The following is a 22,300-nucleotide window of genomic DNA, read 5'->3' as shown; positions in this document are numbered from 1 at the left end:
ATTCTAAGACCACATTTCTATGCAGATCACAGTTGTGTTTAAAAAAATGAGAGAAGGTTTTAATCCATCCATGGTAATTTGTCCTCAGTAGTCATCCTATTTTATTTTATTTTATTTTGATTTGGTTTGGGTTTTGTTTTGTTTTGTTTTGTTTTTTCAGCTAAGGGTTTTTTACTTCTAGTAACGAGACTTTGGATATGGGCTGTAACTCTTAGTTCCTTTCTTGCCCTCACTTGCAGTCAGTGTAATTGGTTCTGATCACACTTTCTGGAGCTGATATAAAAATCCCATATAGTACTATTTCTACCATCAGCGTTATGCATTGATTCTGTAGATGACTGTCATTTAAGCTCCTTTTTTATAGTGAGCAAAAAGGAAACAGTCAATCCTGCAGGGCAGTTTGGAGCACCTGCACGGGTTTCTCCTGCCTGTGCAGGAGCTTACAAAGGCACTTTCCAGCCCAGCCCCAGAAAGAAGATTGCTTGCATCTGACTAAAATCATCTCCCAGCTGCTCTTGGGTGGTGCTTCCTTGGGTATGAGGGACATGAATCCAACAGATTTTGTTGTCCGTGGTGGGCAGCCTGTCACCCAGCAGCAAGCCTTTGTTCCCTCTCCTTCCCCTGCGGGTGACAGGGGCTTGGGCATTACTGTCTGTACGCAGGTTTTGACCCCACAACTAGAGGAAGGAGGTGGAGGGTAGGCAGGCAGTGCTGCACGGGGGAGAGGGTTTCACATCGTTAGTGTGGCTTATTTTATGGGGAGCTATCTCCTGCACCGTACCTGGGAGGAACAGTGTGTCCATGGGCAGGGTAACTGCTGGTGGGAGGAGTGGGTTAGACCACAAAGCCTCATCTTTCTCATGGCCTGAATGTCCTGGCTGAATAGCGGGAGTCACGGCTGAGGGATTGGATTTGGTGCGTGGCAAAACTCAAAGGCACCTCTGCTTGGGCCCACGCTGCAGAGAGCCAGCGTGTGGCTGGAGTGCTTTGCCAGGCCTCTGTATCCTAGTGGTTTTGGTAACTGCTTTGTTTTTCTTTGTCTACCTTTTCTGCTGCAGATGGATGATGTGATCGATGACATAATTAGTCTGGAGTCAAGTTACAATGAAGAAATCCTTGGCTTGATGGACCCAGCCCTGCAAATGGCAAATACGGTACAATGGTCCTTTCCTTCTGGTTTTCCTGTTAAGTCTAATTCTCTTTCCTTGAGAGAATGCAAAACTGTAGCATGCGTTTTTTTCCAAACAATTCAGTAGTTACTGTATTGTCCCATAAAGTGTAATTAGTTTTTCTTTGAAGAGCTGAAGGTAGACAGTTGCAATGAAAAATGTGAGTTTAAAAACACAAGCTGGAATCAGGTCGAGGCAGTACAAGGGACAATTTTGCTTTTCTTATTTCAAAGTCAGGTTAGTCTGTGAGAGGATTGTAACAGAGGAGTGAACTAGGCTAACCAGAGTGAGCTCATACCCCTTCATATTTAAAATCGCCATGGTCATTATACTTGGCTGTGGAAAGCCTAGAAGAAACCTCGGCACCCCAGGTTCCTGTATCTTACCACGTTCAAGTAAGAAATTGTACGCCATGCTTAAGCACATGTTAGCATCCCTATCCAGAGACACTCTAGTTTATCTGTTAGCTCTAACATCATAGCTTTAGCTTAACCTGATTTCAAATGGAGAGAAGGCCCTGGCTAGATGACAGCAAAGATGTTACAAAATTTAGGGGGAGAAAAAAAAATAATTAAAAAAACAACCTTCAAAACAAACAAAAGGGGAAGGAATAAAGAAGCTTAAAAACTGAACGGGAGAAGGGGACATAGGAAGCCTGTGACAAAAGACAAAAACACAGAGGTGCGAAAGTCAGTGAGTGAGGGAAGGAGCAGGTTACCTCCGAGTTGCTGTTTCTGGTTGCTGGTTCACATTGCTGCGAGCATTAATATAATCGTACTTCTGGCATAATCTTATTTTGATCTTTTGTGGAGGGTAGCTCCAGTGAATTTTTTGCCTTAGGCTTAAGTGCTGTTAGATCTGGCTGAGTAGATGTCTGCCAGGGCTGGCGTCTGTTTCTTTTTTTATCTAGTGCCAAAATTTACAGCTTACCACATAGCATCAATTTTGTAGCATAGGTTTACATTTGCTGACAGTACTCGTCTGATGTCGTGTTAACCTAGTCCAACGCTCCCACAGATTCCCACAGCCCTCTTGGAGACGTGGTGCATGCCGCAGGAAACGGCCCACCAGCATCCCTTGCTAAATAGTGCCCTTTGAGTAGACTGAGAAATAACTGCAGAGTCCTACCAGAAAAAATAAATTTTCCTTTAATGTAAGATGACTTCAAAAGTGCATCTGCCCTGGAATTGGAGAGATTAGAGAGGAGAACTTAAAAACCTGTGAAAAAGATAGTTTTCAAGATAGTTACTCTCTCTTTTTTTTTTTTTTTTTTTTTTTTTTTTTTTTTTTTTTTTTTCCCTTCAGTTGAGGCATCTGGTTCTTCTGGAGTCCTTTCTCTGAAGTTCCATTGGATTGGGACCCATTAAATTAGAGAGGACTTGGATTTCTTTGTACTTTTCTTCCTCTCTTATTTCACAGGTACCCCAGCAGTGGCTCTTTGTTTCCAGGCAAGGACATAATGGTACTCTGCACTCTTCTGGTGCAAGGAGTCCATATGGTCAATATTTAGGGTAGTCTGTATCCCTCCTGCTTTCTGCGTGACACTAAGCCTTGTAAAGACTGCCTGATCCACATTTGCCATGAAATTTCAAAAATTGCCCACTGTATGTGATGAAGTCTGTAACATAAAGAAATAAAGACTTCGTTACTAATACATTTAAATTGCTGGAGACAAAAAGCATGTTTCAGTCTCTGAATTAACCTCGTACCAGTCCTGAAGAGATGGAAATTGAACCATGTTTCCCAACAGTTGGTTTAGGGGAAAACATTAACTTGGTGTAACAAACAGGTTTCTTTTGGAACACAATTTAGCTCTTAAAACACACAACATTTTACTAATAAGGAATTAATGTCTGTAGACTGAGCTAAGTAGGGGTGGAAGAAATCAAGAGAGGAAATGGTCTCTAAAGAGACGCAACCTATAAATAGCTGTGCTGAGACTATGACAAAGGCTGCTATTGTTCCATAACCAACAAAGAACAAAAGGACCAGTTTGTTACATTTGGTAACAGTACTTAATTGATAAGCAAAAGCAGAGATTTCTGTGTAGAGGGAGCTAAGGGAAGTTTCCAAGTACCTCTTAATTGAAAAGGGCTCATTGCAATCAACTGCTCCTGGAAGTGTTTGTAAACTTTGGTATTGGGTCACAAGTTAACTGGCTTTGCTTCTGTGGTGAAAAGTATCACAAAATGGTCACTAGTTTGCCAAGAGGGTTTTCTCCATAGATATGACCTAGTAATTGAATTGCTAGGTACTGTGTAAAGACTCTTGTATGCTAAGTTGAGATGTCAGCTAATTCATCCAAGTAATCAATTCTAGCAAGAGGCTGACATGGAAAGCCATGTGAGTACGTGCAGCTCCACTTCTAAATGTGACGTTCCTGTGGAAGTTAAACTCCAGAAGTAGAGAGGAGTCTTATTTCAGGGACTGTTGCTGAGTGTGTGCTTGTAGGTGAGGGAACAACACAATAATACATTACAGGCTGCATGAGCTGGGGAGCAGAATCCATTCCAGTGCGTACTGATACCTTAGAAGCAGCATTGTTGATCACCCAGCTGATGTCTCAGTGATTTTATACAGAGCCTCAATGACCTGAATGTGGGTGCTTGTTTTGTTGGAGTAGTGGAGGAGAAAGGAAAGCTTCAGACTCCCCTGAATGTACACTATGATGAATCTGCAGAAATAATAACCATATTTGATATTTCTGTTCTATAAAAGCAGTTATTTAAAAAAAAAAAAGGAAAAAAAAAGTGGATGCAAAGTGATAGGAAGGCTGAAATTTGTGCACCTTGTGAAGCCAAGGCCTAGAAATATGAAATCTTACAAATGAAGGCATTTTAGACCATGCTATTTCAATCGAGATAACAAGCTAAGCCTGCCATAAGCCACTCTTCCTGCATTTACTTTTTAGGAGAGTAAAGGTAGATGATCTGACTGACGCTGTGTTTAAATTTCTTCTTAGCCAGAAGTAGCTAAGAAAGCCTTAAGGAAAACATGTTTAGGCTGGAAACATGCTAGACTTTGAAGAAGACAGGGAAGGAGCCTCAGCGCCAGAAAATTCCATGTCTTTCTCAAAGTTTTGAGACTCCATCTTCCCAATGAAATGGCTGTGGGAGTTTTGAACGTTTTCCCATCTCTTTGTACTTGGGGAAAGGCATGAAAGGCTTGACTATCTTAGTAGATTAGAGCTGAAATGTTTGCAAACGATGTTTAATTCTTCCTAGTTTCTTCCAACAGGAAGCATTTGAATTAGATGCCTAGGTGTTGCTGCATTGTGTCCATCATAAGCCCCTTCTGGTTTTGGTTTGGGGTTTTTTTGACCCTTTTCAGCCTAGTGGCTGCTTTTGTGTGCTCACAGCACTGCTGACTTGTCCATCTCAAACCAATGCCCTCAGCATATAGGGGTCTCCTCCCCTTTGCAGTTCCCTAAACTCTGCACTAATGATTATTGGTCTTACCTTACAAGTCAACTATTTTATCCCTCTGGGACCTGGAATATAATTGTGAACAGAGGATGTGCCTCAATTTTAACTTATCTTTAACTGCAGGTATTTTAGCCATGTGAGATGAGCTGAAGTGTTGTATGCACTTCATATTTTTCATTTGAAGTGAATCGTATAAAGTTAGTCCCAAAGATGTGACTTGCAGCCATTCTGGAGAAGAGGCTTCTCAGAGGCTCATACTGAGTGTGAGTGTGGACCATACATGTAGTCACACTCATAGTAAAAAGTTAAAACTGAAGGTTTGACCTGTGGAGTTCAGCTTGCTGGGAAAAGTAGTCAAAGAAAGAAGCCAATCAGTCTCTTTGCTTATGGATCACTGATTTAAACTGAGGCTGTTGGCATCGACCTTTAATACAAATTTCCTTGATAAGCATTCATGTGCACATGCAAACCTGCAAAGTTTAGCAGCTGTGCAGATTTCTCCCTTCATCTTCCTTTGTTTAGCTAATGCTGCATCAGCAGTGCTTGTGCTTTGGATGTTGCACAGCTCTTAGTTGGGTTCCTCTGGTGCTTGCAAGTTCTGCAGGACTTCAGTGTGCATGTTCAGCAGCCGCTGCCTGTGTTACTGTCCCCTTTTGTGGTGATTGCTTACACAGGTCCTGTTTATTTACACAGAAAATCTGACACGTCTTTACACCTGGGGGGGGGGGGGGGGGGGGGATGATAAAAAAAATATCACAAACTTATTGAACAAGCCAGGTCCATCTTGCAGTAAGGCAAGCAGCTTGGTGACTTTAACTGTTCTCCCATGTTTCATTATAACCTAGCTGCTGTACGCAGGCTTTGAGATGCTAGTTTCTAGATTTCTGAAAAAAATGTATTTCCCTCCTCCTGCCCCAAAATTCCTAATTAGATTTCACATGTCTGGTTTTGAACTTCAAGTCCCTGGGCTACAAACAAGGTCTTTGTGCTCTCCCTGTGCATAGGAGCATGAATAGAAAAAGCACATCCAAGTCAGAAGGGCGTATGACGCTATTGCTGTGCCTATGTCATGGATACATTTGAGGGGCCAAAAGATACAAGGGTCAGCCTTGTAGAGCAGTGAGAGCGAGTGGTCACCCTGACATTAATGCGGGTAGGTCACAACTGGGACCATAGTCTGTGATGGACAGCTGTGACCTTAGCTTTATTATAGACGTTCCTTTTTTTTTTTCTTCTTTTTTTTTTCATTTTTATATCGCAGTCAGGAGCTAAGGGGAGGGTGAGGAATTGTAAGACTGAATCTTGGTGAGAATTCAGTTATATTTTTCCTCTGTCACTTGAAGATTGAGTCAGGCGACTTTGTTTTTGTTGTTGGCCACTGTCTGTTCAAGACAAGTATCAGCACGGCTTCTAGCTGGTGGTACTTTAATGGATGCGTATCAACTTGGCTTCTTATGGTAGCTCCAGACGGAGAAATTTTCTTAGGTCTCAGTCCGGCAAGGACCATCAGTAGGAGTTCAGTAGTCCAGGCTGTGACTCACTCCATTGTTTTCAGCAGCATTAATTACATGGGTGTAAAGTTAATACTTACTCTAATCACTGCAGGATCAGTGTCTTGGGGGGATTGGTTTTCTTTGCAGCAATGATAAGAAGTATTGCCAGTCAGATAAGATATCAAAGTGGTTTGTACCTGTCTTTTTCAAAACCTAGTTTGAAAACAAAAAAGAGATGGGTAAAATAATCCACTCGGGGTAAATGTAGACTTCTTTAAATATGTTTCAATTTAAAGGGGTATCTTTGATAAGTCTTGTTGGAATACTATCCTATTTCTCTATAGATCTCCTTTCTTAAACATACCTAAATAAGAATAGCAGAATGAACAAGTAATTGAGGAAACTTAATGTAAAAATAATCTTCCTCCTACTGATGCGTGTTCTTGTTACATAAGGCGAAAACCAAGTTAAAGGAAATTTAAATGTTTTCTGTGTAGGTAGCTTTCAAATCACATGAAAAATGCGATTGATTAATACAGTGTTCTTCCTCAGCCATGTGACAACTTGCGAAGTACTTTCACTCACGTATTCCTGAAAAAAGAGGGGCTTCCTCCATGAGAGTTCAGTAGGCTCTTTCAGATGTTTTGAGTAAGAGAAGCGATGGGGGTACAGATGTAATAGTTTCACTGAAAACCAAGGAGCAACAATACTGCAATATTGTCAGCATGTTACCTCTTCTGCATATTCTCTGCCTGCGTATTCTTGAGGAGAGAAAACAGAATTTTCCCAATGTAGGTGTTTTATTCCTCAGGCCTGTGCATATCTGTGACTTTTGCTGACCTTCTTGCATGCTCTGTTTGCACATGGAAAAGAGCACAGATTTCTTAGCAGATCCTAACTCTGTTCTTCTGCACAAAGCCTTTCATAAGGACAAACCAAATGATCCTTTTCCTTGTTTATCTTTTCCAGTTGCCTGTGTCTGGCAATTTGATTGACCTTTATGGCAACCAAAGCATGCCTCCTCCAGGACTAAACATCAGCAACTCATGTCCAGCTAATCTTCCTAATATAAAAAGGGAGCTCACAGGTAAATATGTCTAAAATACCACCTTGGAGCAATAATACAATTGTATAATTTGTTTCACCTGAATAGGTGATACCGGGTATAATTTCTGTTACGAGAAAGAATGTATGGATGAATAGTTACTTTTTGCTTTGCGGACCATTTTTTAGCAGATGTATTAGCCTGCAATGCAGTTGTGTGGGTATGTGTGTTCACTGTGACAAGTTACGGTAAAGTCCCTAGTTGTTATAGTCAAATCTGCACATTGAAAGCATTGTGTCACAGGAAACTTCCACGCGTCTCTTGCAGAGCTGTTTTCTAGTTTGGGCTTCTTGTTTGCTCTATCAATACCAAACTTCAGATCTGGAGTCTCTGTGGGATTCATGTCGAGGAATGCTACATGTTGAGGCTTTACTCTACTAGGGGAGGGCAGTAATGAACAAATAGCCTGTTGTAATATGAAATCTGGACACCTAGATCCTATAAAATGTAAAATTAGGCACTCAGAGAATATGGATGTCTTAAATTAAGATGAAAATGAAGCGTCCTGTATATTTCTTGTCCTGTCAGGTCCTCCAGCAGTGCTCTGAATAAGCCATCAGAGGCAGGGGGAGGGAAGGGGGACATTAAAAGCCTCTTTTTCTCAAGCACATGTGTACAGAAGCTAAATAGTTTCAAGGAAGAAGTAAGTTTTGTATTCTCAAGCATGTTTTATTTTTGCTGTTTCGCTTCACTTGAAAGGATATAACCACAGGTAGGTTACGGTAAACAAGGCAAGCTTGTCCGCAGGATGAACAAATGGAGATCCATTCTAGAACCGATGACAAAATCATCTTAATACCCAGAAATGGCTGTTCTTAAGCCCAACAGGGAGTCATACTGTATGCAGTATGGTAGAGGCATAGTTTCTTGTCTGTCGTCTTTCTGGGTTTATGTTGTGAAAACTCCCAGGCTGACTCAGTTGCAAAGCAGGTTCTGGGCAAGAATTAGTTTAAGTAGAGCAGTTTTAATAGCCCAGGAGTCAGCTTCTCAGGAGGAAATGCCACATCTCTGAGCTGGTGGATATTTGCATTTAGATGACTGCACAAAATTTGAGTTCAGCACCAAATGAAGACACAGAAACTGCACAATGAATTGTGGCTGCTAGAAAAAGAAAAGCTTGTACAGTGATGGAACTATGTTAAGAGGAGGGTGGGAGGGGATGAGAACTACTCAAAGTCCTGCGTTACAGACAGTTTCAGTGCCCCAGTTATAGATAGGTAAAGCTGGCTGTAGACTGCAAACTAAACATCCAACTTGTCAGATGCCCGACCATGCCCAGGCTGGTGGATTCACTGCAGATGGTTGTGTAAGACTTCAGGCAAAGAAGGCAGAAAGACAGGGGAAATAAGTGAGTGAAGTGGTCTTATGGAAGTCCTCAGTACATCAGAGTAGACCTGAACTAAGTTAAATGTCTATATGTTATATTCACCTGTACAGAGAAAAAAAATCAGGTGAGTGCTTTTTCTGTTCAAAATATATGCTAGCAGATTATATTTTATTTAGGAGATGTTTAGAAATTAAACTCAAATTTAACAGTGTCACTTAGACACTGATTTGGCCAAGCCTTTGTGCAGAAAGCGCTATTGATGGTGCTTTCCGACAGCCAGTGATTTTAAAATTGGCGTGTTATTGCAGGTAGGAGTCTTTTGGTTCTCCACTTCCTGATTTTGCTGTTCGAGCTAGGCTGGAGAGAGCTTGCGATATTTAAAGCTAGCATCTGTCAGAAACTTTTCTTCATCTTGCTGTATAAATATCAAAATGATGAAGAACACTGCCCCCCCCAATCAAATCTGTTATCCCCAGTGTCTGATCTTGATGATGGTTGTGAGTTCTCAGCTGTAGTTACTGAAGCATTTAATGGGAATCCTGCTCACCCAGGAGTGCAGTTTCTATCAGTTTTGGCCTTTCAAACCTCATATCTGCTTCATAAGGCAATGTCAGAGTAAGCCCAAATTTCATTAAGACATGCAACGATCTTTCGCACTTTTGGGGGGATCCTTTGGGAGCCTAGCACAGAAAAGGATATGTCTTGTTATACTGCGTATAATGTTTGGATAGCTCTGTATTCTAAGCAATGAAGCAGTAAGCTTCCAGTACTCCAAGGGAAACCCTTATCAGCTGTTATTTTGAATTGTGTGGGACATAATCCATGTTCTTTAACAATAAAATAATACAGGAAAGAAACTTGTTGGAGTCAGTGAGGGGTTTTGTTTCTGTAATGGAATGTGTGATAATAGATCATACACTCATTCCTCCTCACTGACTTAACTGTGAAACTAAATGCTTGGTGGTTTTGAGATTTAAATGCAACAGGGCAAGGATTAATGACCTCACCTTTTTAAAAAATTAAAACACATAGAGCAAAGATGAAAATACTTAGAATTGCTTGAGAAATGTAAGATCAAATGAGAACTGAAAATAACAAATTTAATTATGCTTTTGCCTGTACTATTGTGTGCTGAAGTCTGATAATAAACATGTGGAGCAAGGTTAAGAGCACTTCTGAATTGGGGAGACAATTAGTGTGCAGCATGGTTATCATTACTTTTCTTTTTGCTTTTCCTGAAGCAAGGACCATTGTTTTCTAACATTATTGCTAATAAAGGTGTTGAATTTTTCATCTTTTTTTCATATAATAAGAACAGTTAGTGTAACTGGAAAATACAGTATTTTTAATAGGTCGCTTAAGTTACGTCTTGTGTCTTGTGGTGATGTGCATGCACGTGCCACAGAAGGATGTAGCCTTAATTCCAGTGAGCAGAGCCTCTGACTCCTGGCTGCTTCACATCCTGTGCAGGTAGCAATGCAATAAGCATGCTGCTCCTCTGGTTCAGCTTCTGTGTGGTACGTAAGCGTGCCGGCTGTACGTAAACGTAGGAGAAGGTATGTTGGATTTCAGCAGTTTGTTGTCCTCAAATACCTTGCTGAGTCAGGGCCTCTGTGGGAAACGTTCTCGTCATGGAAGTCAGTATGGGAAGTGTGGGTAGAAGTGCTCTGCAGGTGCAGGAGTGAAGTTCAACACCAGCGTTGTGTTTTGGCAATCACAGCTTACTGTACAGGCCCTTCTCACCCCTTGGAAGGAGTGTAATAATTGCTTTGACAAATATCAATCAGACTTCCTGCGCAAATGTTTCACAGACTGAAATGTTGTGTTTGAATTGCTTGAATTCTAATTACTTCATTCACATGCACAGCATGTATTTTTCCTACAGAGTCAGAAGCAAGAGCATTGGCTAAGGAGAGGCAAAAGAAAGACAATCACAACTTGAGTAAGTTTTGGTTCTTCGCATTTTGCACCAATTCTAGTAATGATTTTACACATTAAACATTTGAATGCTGCTGTTTTAAATCTGAACAAGACACTGCATGTAGTATATAGTACCAGTTCATTATGTTATGCCCATAGATGAAATATCTTGAATTCTTGTGAAATGTATGCTTAAATCTACTATTGAATTTTAAATGCTTTTTTTTAATAAACCAAGTGAACAGGTGGTTGTTATCAGTGGAATTACTGGGAACAACATTTGATACAGCTGCTTTTAACAAATCCACCTTGCACAATTTTGCCTTTTTTTTTTCTTTTCCCTTTGTTAACCTAACCTAAAATCTTAGATATGTGGTCAATTTGTGACTTTAAACATCAGTGTGCACCGCTCAGTGTGGCAATTTTAAAAATCCTCGTTTTGAAGGGAACACTTATTTCCAAGTTGGGGGAAAAAAACATTTTAAAATAATGAGCATCTTGTGACTTAAAGGATCCTTAAGTTGTCCTTCTATACTTTTTATTACTAGAAGAAAGGAACTGTTTCATGCCTTGAGCTATTCAGAAGCCTTTTTCATAGCATGAAAAGCTAATGCAGGAAAATTGGTATTTAACTTTTGCATCCTCAAAATGTTGCATTTGGAAGAGTATTTTTGAAAAAGAGCCTATACATTTTGTCCCTTTTCCTGCTTTGGGATTTCCTTGAGCATGTAAGTTTTTGTCTCTGAATTTGTCTGTGATGCTTTTCCCTAGGAAAACATTTGCTTCTCAGCTGAGTCCTATGCTAATGCAGCCATCCTGGTTTTTAGTGTCTCAGTTTAACTCTGCCACTTCAACAGTGCCACATTTTTACAGTATAGACAGAACTTCTGTCTTAGTGTGTCCATATGTAGGAGAGCAAAATGAATTACTCTGTTACTGGATTTTAAGCTTCAGATGAACATTTTAAAGGTGCTTAAAGAAATCTTTGGTGAAACACTTTGTATGTTGTATTTAAGTGTGAATATTACTTGTAACATTTGTGTTGTTTTTCCTGAAGTTGAACGAAGAAGAAGATTTAATATTAATGACCGTATAAAAGAACTAGGCACTTTGATACCCAAGTCAAATGACCCGTAAGTATAATGTGCCCAAGGAGACTGGGGGGGGATGTGTTTAAAAAAAACCACAAAACTTAGGGGAGAAAAGCTTAGGGGAGTTATTTTTTTCCCTTTTGGAACTTGCTGAAGTTACATTAATTTGTTGATTTTTGTCACAAAACAGTTACTGTACCATTGTGCAGCAGCTCAGCACCAGGCAGGGCTGGGGTTGATGCTAGGAATGACTGCCTTACCAGAGGTCGAGTTGTCAGGATGTGAAACCTTTGTCTAGTCTCGCTGCTTAGCTGGCTGCCTGGCTGCTTGTCTTGCTAAATGATTCTTTTAATTTATTAGATGTCATAGCCTGGCAAGACAGAACCAATCCCTCTTTCTGTGAAAATGGAGGGCAGTTCATCAGGGAAGCCATCATATTCCCCTTCCCACCAAGAAAAAAGCAGCAAAATAAAGAACATAGCTGTGTGACTGTTCACTGATAATTCGCCAGTGTTTCTGGTAATTTCCCAGTAGTTCTTTTAGGTAACTTTATTGCTACTAACTTGGCTTAACACTTTCCTAATGCTGATTCAGTAGCAAGGACCCCCCCTTGCTCTGGAGCTTGAAAGCGTCACTTAAATCTGAATCAATGCCCCATGACACTGTTGGGGAGAGTTTCCATTATTTTAAGGCAGATGCTTATGGAGCAACTTATAGCTACTCTTCAGAGAGGCTCTTCAGCTTCCTCTAAGGCAAGCAAGACAATATTGCGCAGTATCAACCTACGGGACAGGTGGAACTTTGGTCTGATGGTCTGCAGTAAACTTTTTTTAAAAAATTTAAACAAAGTAAGATGATGTGGGGGAGAAGATGATGCAGGCAGCCTCTCTCTCTAAAGCGGGTGTGGGAGGAATAGTGTGGGAGAAGCAGTATGGGAGCCATGTAACTGCCTGACTGAAGAACCGTCACCTCTAGGCTGCAACGCGGCATTTGTGTTTTATCCAGGGTTTAAAGTACTTGAATATGCTGCTGTATTGGGCTCTTCTCTTCCTACCGTAACACAGCTGCCATACAGTGCCACCAGGAGGGCTATTGCTTGCTGCTTCTTGGGAGCTAAAGAGAGAGCCTCAGGTCTTTCTCCCACAGAAGCACCAGGTCATATATGATCCTTTTAATTCCCCAGCCGAAATCGGGCATCACCCAGCTAGCAAACCATGCCACGTTTTGAGAAAGAGTCTTGCGGGGTTTCGTTGTCGTTGTCTTGCAGCCTTGCCATAAGGCAACGAAAGGAGCCCCCAGGTCTTCAGTGGCTCTTGCGCAGAACTGGTCCCAAACTGGGCAGAAGGCAGGGGCTTGGCCCCGGGGGGGCTTTGGGGAGCCTGGGGGGGCTGCAAGGCAGCGCCTGGGCTCTGTGCCTTCGGCTGGGCCGGGGCTGGGGCAGCCTGCTTGGCAATAGCTGTGCTCTGGCCCCCTCTAGTGCATTTCGAATGCCTTCTGTATGCATGAACTTGGAATAAATATTAGCCAGGTGTTAATGTATATGTGAGGTGTAATCATAGCTGCTGATGTGAAGGTAATGACTATAAAATAAAGCCTCCCTGAGAGCCTTAACTCTTCCTTTTTTTATTGATTTCAAAGGGATATGCGCTGGAATAAGGGAACGATTCTAAAAGCCTCGGTGGACTACATCCGTAAGCTGCAAAGAGAACAGCAGCGCACGAAGGAGCTTGAGAACAGACAGAAGAAGTTGGAGCATGCCAACAGGCACCTGCTGCTCAGAATACAGGTTTGCTGATAAATAAGCTGCAAGTGCCCTTGCTGTTGCAGTGTGTGGCTGCAAATAATGGTAACTGAAGCTGGTTTGTAGAAATATGAGTTGGAAGGAACCATCATTTTAATTAATGGTGACCAACGCTGAGATGTCTGCAGAGATGTTTCCAGAAAAAAACCCAAGATACACTAGTTTAAAAAAAAAAGTAAAAGTCCCAACACTCTAGCAAAGCAATTAGGGCTGGTCTATTTTTGGTCTATCGTGGCCAACATAAGTTGCAAACCATCCTATAAAAAAGGTTTGTATGGTAATATTTTTTTCTGGGTGCCAGACCTAAGAAATTGGGACTTCATTTATCATCTATTTGTTGATAGTGATGAAATTCAGTTCAGCTGTTTGGGAGTATGTTCACTTCAGTTGTCTTGTTTGTGGAGGTTTTTTGACCTATAGCTTTAGTGCTTTTTTTCTTCTGAAGCTGTTTCGGACAAATGGCAATAAATGACATCTTTTTGTTTTGCTTGTGGATTTTCTAAACTATTTGGGGACCAATCTAGGCCCTATCTGTCAGAAAAGCTCTGCAGATTGCGGTCTTTTACATCTGATCTCTTATTTCTTCTCTTCATCAGCCTGTCCCTGATCTTCTGCAGGAATTTGTCATCTGCTTTCTGGTGGAGGGTAAATACTGCTTGCAGGACAAAATGGGCACGGAGGGCAGTATTGGTGACAGATGCTGCAGCACTGTATCTTGAGTTCCCCATAGGTATCTTGGGGTCTGGCAGCTGTATTTAATGTTGAAGCTGCCTGGCTTGTCTGAGAGCAGTTGCAGAGAAGCACACCTAACGTGAGGGCTCCAAGAGTTTTTGCAGCAAGACAGCCAAGAGCTAGGGATGTTGAGCTGCTTTTTTTTTGTCCAAGGAGCTATGGTTTGTTGTCTTCCTTGTTCCTTGGAGTCTGTAGGGCTGTAAAACAGTTCTGTTCAACACTGAAAAGCAGTAGGTGGCATGAATATGCTTTCTCTGTGGGTTGTTGCCTTGTTAGATTCACCCAGGTTCCCAATAGCCTATATTACACAGAGATTTGGGGCGAGAACTGTGTTTCTCTAATTAATTCCTTTGCTTTCACCTCAAGCTGGATAGGAAACCTTAGCCTTGCACCCTATACACCTTTTGTTGTCAACCCTGTTCTCCAGGTGGGCAAAGATAGCTGGCTATCCGCCCCCCTTCATAAAAGGGTAATTAAAGAAGTGTATCTAGAATTGGGTGTAAGAACACCTAACACAGAGACAGCGATGTCCCAGATACTCTCGTGTTGCTACTCACCTGCAGTGTGAACAGCTGAACTCTGCATGCAGGCTGCAGTGTGCCAGGCTTGCTGCTGTGTCAGGAGACCCCTGAACCACAGCACGGCTAATCCACAAAGTAGATAATGAAGCTAGAAATACCTGAGAGTCAAGTGTGGCAGTAAACAGCTTTAAAATAGAACAGGCTGGGTTGAGCTTCAGCACAGTTTTTGTGCTTTGTTGGGCAATCTGTTTGCTCGAGTGAGATGATAAAGAAGTGCAGCCCTTCTGCGGAGCAACATCAAGCAGATGTTGAGTCAGATCACTTTTTAAGCATCTTTCATCTTCCTTTGCATTATCCATCTGCTCTGGCTCCTTCTTCAATCAAAAAAACCATAAAAAACAGACCCTTGAATAATGGGCAATACAACTGGCAGCAAATAACCTAAAGTCTTTTTTTTCCCCTTTTTGCGTTGATTCTGATTAAGCACAGAGTAAGAAACTCCTGATTTTGGCACATTAGCTGATGGAATAAGTGCTTCTTTGTTCCACCTTCTCCATTGATCTTGCAGTGTGCCATTACAAGCTTGTTGTCTTAGCTTGAAAATGGAAAAAGGCCTGTTAATCAACCTCAGTGACAGGAATATCCAGAAACAGTACAATCACAACAGTGATTGTGATTGCCTAACATAATGCATAAGTAGAAGCAAAACATCTCTCTTACTGCTGCATTTGAGAAAGGGCATTTAAGTGAATTCTTCTATTATCTGTTTTCAGTCAAGTGCATCTATATGATTAAATGTGAAGGTGGGACTTAGACTTTTCATGAAGATTCGAAGAATCCTGGCTCTGACTTTGCCTATAATATTTCAGTGCAGGAATAGTGTTGCTCAGGTTCGGCTGACCTCTTTACTGCCAGCTCTACTGGACTTGTAGAATGAGAAATGTCCCTTGCAATGTCTCGGCAGGAAATGACAAGCATCATATAGACATGCTATGCCTTCACATACGACTTTTTAAAAAGTACTAAGCCTACGCTTCTGCTATATCACTTTTTTTTTCCCCCCCAACTTTTAAATGCTTTCCTCACCTGACCTGATGCCAAACTTGCCTACTGTGGCACTGGTTTGGGAAGAGGCCCAAGGGGAAATGTGTCTGTTCTACAGGGCACTGGGTTTTGGCTCTGGTGTAGGTCCTGAGAAGTGTGGAGGACCTGTGTGGGGTGGTGTTCACCCACCTCCACAAGAGACTGATGTTCAGGTGAAAAACTGCGGGCAGGACTGTACAAGGTGCAAGCACTTGTTGCTACTGGAAAGGGAGGGAACGGTTTGTGTACAACAGAAGGAAACTAAGTCGCGGTACACAAGAGCGTAAGATGACAGATTTTGCTTTCAGATTTTTTTCTTAATTTGTCCCTTATCCTCCTTCACAGGAACTTGAGATGCAAGCTCGGGCACACGGACTGTCCCTTGTTCCATCTACAGGCCTTTGCTCCCCTGATATGGTCAACAGGGTCATCAAACAAGAACCTGTGCTGGACAACTGCAACCAAGACATCATGCCGCACCACACAGACCTGTCTTGCACTACCACCCTCGATCTCACTGACGGTACCATCACCTTCAGTGACAACCTCGGAAATGTGACTGAACCGACTGGCACTTACAGCGTTCCTGCAAAAATGGGATCCAAACTGGAAGATATCTTGATGGACGATACCCTCTCCCCTGTCGGAGTAACTGACCCGCTACTTTCCTCTGTGTCCCCTGGAGCATCGAAGACAAGTAGCAGGCGGAGCAGCGTGAGCATGGAGGACACCGATCATGCTTGTTAGCATATACGTGGCACACCTTTCATAAACTGCTTTGTTTCTTGATCAGTAGATTAAATAATTTACCTTTTGTAGAATTTTTTGATTTTTTTTCCTTGTGCTTCATCAGTAGCCCAGTGTGTGTGCGTGTGTGTATATATTATATATATAGGATTTTTTTTAGAATTTTTGTGAAGAAACTTGTATATTCTATTTTAAAACTACCAATGCCTCCAAAATATTGTACAGCATATGTACAGTATCTGTGAACTGGATTCACCAAGAACTTTGAACTGGTCAAATCTACTCAAAGCAATAGAATTACAAATGAAGAGTCTGTTTCTACTGGGGGGGAGGGGGGAATCGTAGAATTGTAAATGCAACCTATTTACTTGGAAACAAAATGTAAAGTTCAAGAATGTAAAGAAACCAAAAAAAAAAAAAGTCCAATTTGTAATTGTATTAATTGACTAGTGCTGCCTTAAAGATACAGTGTCCCTCAAACGTTGGTCTTTACATGACAAGTGTTTAGGGAAAAATACCCACCCTACTCCACTCAGAATACAAACAAACAAACAAAAAAAAGTGTTAAGACATCCTGATTGTGTTGATTGTGATATAAAATGCTGTTGCTGAAAATTGCAGGGAGATGCAAGTCTCTTTTTCTCGGAGTGCTGTTTAATTTTACTCTGAGCTGATTTGGGTTTTCCTTTTGATCATGGTTCGAGTTTTTCTCTTAGATTTTTATTTTGTTTTGAAACACGCATTGATGGCTTACCAACAGTAAACCAAGCAGGAGCACTGTAAGTTGGTATACGCTCTTTGGACAAAAAAAAAATTGATACATCAGCTGGGCACATTATGTTGTACATATCTAATTGGCTTTATTTTTTTTAAATTGCTTTGTACAGTTTATTTTGATTTGCATGGATTCCTTAGTTATCCTCAACTTTTTGTTTTAAATATATTTGTATTTCATTTGTAAGATTTTTGCCTCTTAATATTGCAACAATTTTTTGACATTTTTAAAACTCATTGGAAGTTTTCTGCGTTCTTTGTACACACTTGAAAGGAAGCTTTTATGCAGGGTTCTGTGTTTTAAGAGAGATTTTGAGAATATTTTGTATATTACAGTCTCACTTTGAAAATGTTTTTAAACACATTTAAGGTAGAGTACAAATTTAGATTAGGTAATAAAACAACTCTGTAGAGAAACTGAACTTACATATTTATTTTTAGTGATACAGAAAAAAGTAGTAATATGCTTGGAAACATAACTATGTAGTTAATATACCCGTTATAGTAATTTTGTGTTTTATTTCAGCACTGGGGCTGACATAAGAAAAAAACAAACAAACAAAAAAAGAGTAAATTACTGTATCTGCAAATAACTGTTACTTGATAACAATGTTATTATTTTTTAACATGCAACAATGTTGTAAAAGTAGTTCGGTGCATTATCTACTCAAGTGTAGTCCTATGCAATAACGGTAGTTATACTTGTATTATATCAAGCCTAGGTGTTTTACAGAGGTGACATGTGGTGTTACGAGCTAGACGGATTGAATGGATTTCTCAATAGCAGCCTACAGCTGACTCGCAAGCGGCAGGCAAGCGTATCTCGTTCAGAATGAAGTGCCTTAAACTCTAGTTGTAGTCTTCCTCGACTAGCACTGACTGAAGTGTGGCATAGGAGAGAGCTTTAGGGTGGTGTTTCATAGGATGCTGAAGTGTAGCATGGTGCCTACGTATAGAAAACAAGAGCTTCCCGTTCTCCTTTGTGCTACACTGGAAATTACATAGGATAAGTGAAACGGTTAGTGACTTGAGTGCCAGTTTGGCAGGCTTCATAAGGAAACCTTGGTCGCAGCAGTTAGTGTTCAGAAATCAAATGTGAATTGGGTAGCGATGGGGCAGCTGGGGACAACGTCAGGAGTTCCCGTAGCCCGTGGCGTGGCTCGCTGAGCTTTCACCCAAACGTTTCCCCGTGGAAGGGTTCTTGAAGCGTCCCCTGCCCGGCCCCGCTCCTCCCGGCGCTGATGGCGAGGGGCGCGGGGCTCGGCGGGGACGCGACTTGCTGTTACGGTACTCGGGGGTCTGCCTTCGTGTCGCTCTTTTCCGTGGCTGTCGCTGGCTGCGTCCGGCTGTCTCTGTTTCTGCTTGAGCAGCGAGCTGTGTGTTAGCATTGATGCAACCACCGGGTTGTGGCTTTTTTTTTTTTTTTTTTTAATTATTTTTTGAAGGAGGAGCTGGAGTTAGATTATAATGATGCCTCTCCCCCCCCCTCCCCCGGACAGCTTTTGGGAATGTGTCTTTCCTAGGGTAGTGAAGCTCTGGCCCAGGGCAGGACCCGGGAGCCTGCAGGATGCGCTGCGGCCGTCGCGGCCCTCGGGCAGGGAAATTCTCTGCAAGGCAGCTGTGCCGTAGTTAGCTCCGAGTCGGGTATGCGGGTACAGGCTTCTGGTGCTGCCATTTGGTAATGGTAACAGGTAAAGAAAATCAGGGCTGTAAAATGCTTGTAGCTGTAACACAGGGTTGCGTTACCCTTCCCCGTTAAAATGGGACAGCTCTGCAGCATTGTGCAAAATCAGGGCGTGCTCGCTTGAGTGTAGTAACTGAAAACCACTGAATATATTAAATAAGGGTTTGGGTTGATGCCCATGCTGGGCATTCAGAAATTGAAGTCTAGACTGTGGTATATAAATATTTTTCAAGCTTAGATGAAACCACTGGTACTCACTGACAGCCATGACTTGATTTTTGGCTACATGCTGCGTGGAGACGAGTTATAGGATTCAAGGAAAACCGTTACATCAAGAGCTGGATTTCTTGATAAAAGTCGCTGCGGCCCCAGCAGCTGCGTTGCGTGTTCCCCGTACGTTGTGTTGCTCTGGGGTAACGTACGACTCGGCTGTGCCCTGCTCGCTCTTCACCCCGTGTTCCCTTAGGCTACAGCCCTCCTCTGAGTTTGCCCACCCTTTGAATGGAAGCACGTTGACACTGCGGTGGGGACATCTCTAGGAGACATGGAGCTCCAGGCGGGTGCTAACTGGAGATGTCTTTGCCTGTTTGAGCATTGTGAACGTGTGGCCGTGACATTTTACAGGGGAACGATGGCAGAGGACAGAGAGAGCAATTACAGGCAGGGTTTGGCATGAACTAGGTGGAGCGAGGTGGACAGAAGCTGTTGCCCAGTCTGATGATGGTGTTTTGTGTGACACTGGGCCGGCGGTGGCTTTCCTGAGCGGGTGGATGGGGTACCTACCAGTTCTCACTTTGCCAAAGCCATGCAACAAGCAGGAACGTGCAGAGTACCATGAAGTTCTTCCTTACTGCTTTTGGCCTCTAAAGCAATATTTAACTCTTCAACCTGTAAAAGCAAAAAGAAGGTACATAAGGAAAGCACAAAGCACAAAATAATGCACTTACATTTATGTTGTTTGACATAAAATGCACTGGGGGGGAAGCTGATGTTGATAATAGTATAAATACCTATATTTCTTGAAAAAGTGACATTAATTACTGCCTCTTGCTATGATGCTTGGTACTGTAATGTTGATATTCATCTGCTGTTGACTGCAGCAATAATTTGTGTATGGTCCATAGCACTGTAAATTATGGATCAATATTAATGTATCCAATGAAATAATTTGAACTGTTGTTCTTGATAGATGGATTAAAGCATTTGGTTTTTCACATACGTCTGTGTAAGCCACTCGTTTTCCATGTAAGTGAATCTTGTTTTTCCATGCATTGAAGTCCCAGCAGTGCTCCTGTGTTTGTGACTTGGCGGTGGATGTGTCCGTGTTCCTGACCTGGTGCCGGTCAGCAGCCCCGGTGGTACCGCAGCTGTCTGGTTGTGTTTGTATTGCGGTAGCACGGGGGGAGACGGAGCTACGGATCAGGCCCCTCTTGGGCTTTGCAAATACACACCGAAGCGGATAGACCCCAAACTTACGGTCCAGCGTAAGGAACAAAACAAAAAGGTGGATGTGGAAAAATGTCATTGCCTCTCTCCCCTCCCGTGGGCTCTTGCCTTTCGCCTCCCTCCTTTCTCAAAGGGGTTGTCTCCCAAAACCACCCCTGACTGCGTTGCCCTTCGCCTCCCACCAGATGCCCTGTGTCAGGCATGGCCTCGGTGAGCCCTTGGGGTACCTACACCTCTTCACCACGCTGTCCCTCCTGCAAGGTCACCTACCCCCAGCAGATCTACGCAGAAGCATCTCACCACCTTCTCTGGCTGACCCGAGCACGGAGAGATCCCCGTCCTCTCTCTGCTCACCCGCTGGGTCGCTCCTCTGAACCCCCCGCTCACCTCATGTGCAGACATCTGCTCCTGGACCATGCTGGGAGCTGCAACCAGTGCTGGTTAGGTCTTGTTTTGTCTTCCCATCTTCGTCGTTTCTCCCTGTCTCTCTGTTGCTTTCATCCCTTCTGGTCTTGTTCTTCGACAGGCTGTCGCTTACTGTGCTCACAGCGTGGAGTCCTCGCCGTCTCTGTGGACGTTGCTGCAGCAGCAGTGGTGGCTAATGCCTATCCTCTCATGGGTTTTAAGCCCAGAATACAACCAACAGAAGTCTTGAATTTGGCCTGTCTTGAAAATCTGAAACCTATTAGGAGTAGAAAATACTTAATTCAGTTGCAATTAAAAGTGACTAGCTGTCCTGCATCGCTCAGTTTAAAAACCAACCAAACAAAAAATGCTGGGCAAAGCTAGGACTACGGTAGAAAAGCCCTGCTCCCTCTTCGTAGAAGATACTTGAGTTAAAGCTTGTGTTTCCAGCAGGCTTTGTAATGCTATTTCTTCAAAAATGCAGCACGGTGTTAGAATGTGGCATTGTAGTACTGCGATTGGAAATGTTTTTATGAGCAACCTAGGATATAGTTTCTGATTTAAGTTTGAGATTTTAGATGTATTTTGGCTTTCCTTTTGGTGGTCAGTTGTGCCAGCGCTGTTTTGGGAGTGACTTTCTTGTCGGTGGGAGCAGCTCTGGGTTTTGGCTGGGTTGCAGAACGCAGGAGGAGCGGGAAGAAAACCCGTCACGGGGATAACGGCTGTAAGTAGTTGCTCGGTGTGTGTCAGCAAAGAGCTGGCAGCAGATGTGGTTAGAAGCCTTTTAGTTCCTTTGGACAAGCCTGAAAAATTCTGTGCGGGGTAAGAAAGCGAATGTTAAGGCCGCCGACACCCGGTGGGGTCTGGTTTGCTGGGAAGCCCCGTGGCCGGGCTGTGGGACGCTGTGGGGCTCGGCTGCGTGGTGCAGCGGCACGGCAGGATCCTGCCCCCGTGTCACCGCATCGTGCTTTCCTTCCGAGGAGATGCAACCTGGGAGCTCGGCCGCTCTCGATGCGGGGAAGGAGACGGTGATTGCGTCGCTTCTGCAGGTTCGGCAGCTGCTGCTCCTTTTGCTCTCGCATCTGGGGGTAGTCCCGGCACTGGATGGTGGTCATACTGTGTTTCTGCAGCTCCTTTGAGATTCGCTTGCTTAAAATTGCAGGGACATGGCTTGAAAAAGCGTCCCTGACTTATTAAAATCAGTAAGACTTAATAGGATGCTTGCTCGCAGGTTAAACGCATGTGCACCGACCATCGCTGTTGCCTTTGCCTGTGATCTGAAGTGCATCCTTACTTCAAACTGCTCCATTTTTAACCAAGTTTTTGAGAGCGACTCTTAATGGGCATGTGTTGAGGCTCGTGTCTCCACCGCAGCCTGAAGCTGCAATTTCTTCCTTTTGATGACTTTCTCACCTGGATTGCAAAAGAGCGAGAAGCCACCTGTGGAACTCCGGCAGTGCTGAACGTGGACAGACGCTCTCGTTCGCGATTCCCTGGAGAGAAGGCAGCTCCCAGCCCTTCGTGCTGCTGCTCTTCTACCCCATCCCTGTGCTTCCCAGGGCTGGGGTCACTGGGGC

The 22,300-nt window shown here is 42.9% G+C and overlaps 1 protein-coding gene across 8 annotated transcripts in view; it reads left to right on the top strand.

Annotated features, from left to right (window-relative positions):
* The window catches only part of MITF (melanocyte inducing transcription factor), a 113,654-nt gene extending 93,564 nt beyond the window's left edge, over positions 1–20,090 (top strand). For 4 of the 8 annotated variants that reach the window (XM_069811858.1, XM_069811856.1, XM_009922572.2 and 1 more), the window contains 6 exons: positions 1,059–1,154; positions 7,057–7,174; positions 10,405–10,461; positions 11,497–11,572; positions 13,169–13,316; positions 16,013–20,090. In XM_069811858.1, the coding sequence (XP_069667959.1) occupies positions 1,059–1,154; positions 7,057–7,174; positions 10,405–10,461; positions 11,497–11,572; positions 13,169–13,316; positions 16,013–16,414 (897 nt within the window). In that variant the 3' untranslated portion in view covers positions 16,415–20,090. Of the gene's footprint in view, positions 1–1,058; positions 1,155–7,056; positions 7,175–10,386; positions 10,462–11,496; positions 11,573–13,168; positions 13,317–16,012 lie in introns of all 8 variants that reach the window. The other 4 variants (XM_069811857.1, XM_069811855.1, XM_069811859.1 and 1 more) reach the window with 1 other exon arrangement.
* The last annotated feature ends 2,210 nt before the right edge of the window (positions 20,091–22,300 follow it).

Source organism: Haliaeetus albicilla, chromosome 24 (genome assembly GCF_947461875.1).
Source record: "Haliaeetus albicilla chromosome 24, bHalAlb1.1, whole genome shotgun sequence".
Classification (NCBI taxonomy): Eukaryota; Metazoa; Chordata; class Aves; order Accipitriformes; family Accipitridae; genus Haliaeetus; species Haliaeetus albicilla.
This window is presented reverse-complemented; position numbering and strand designations above follow the sequence as displayed.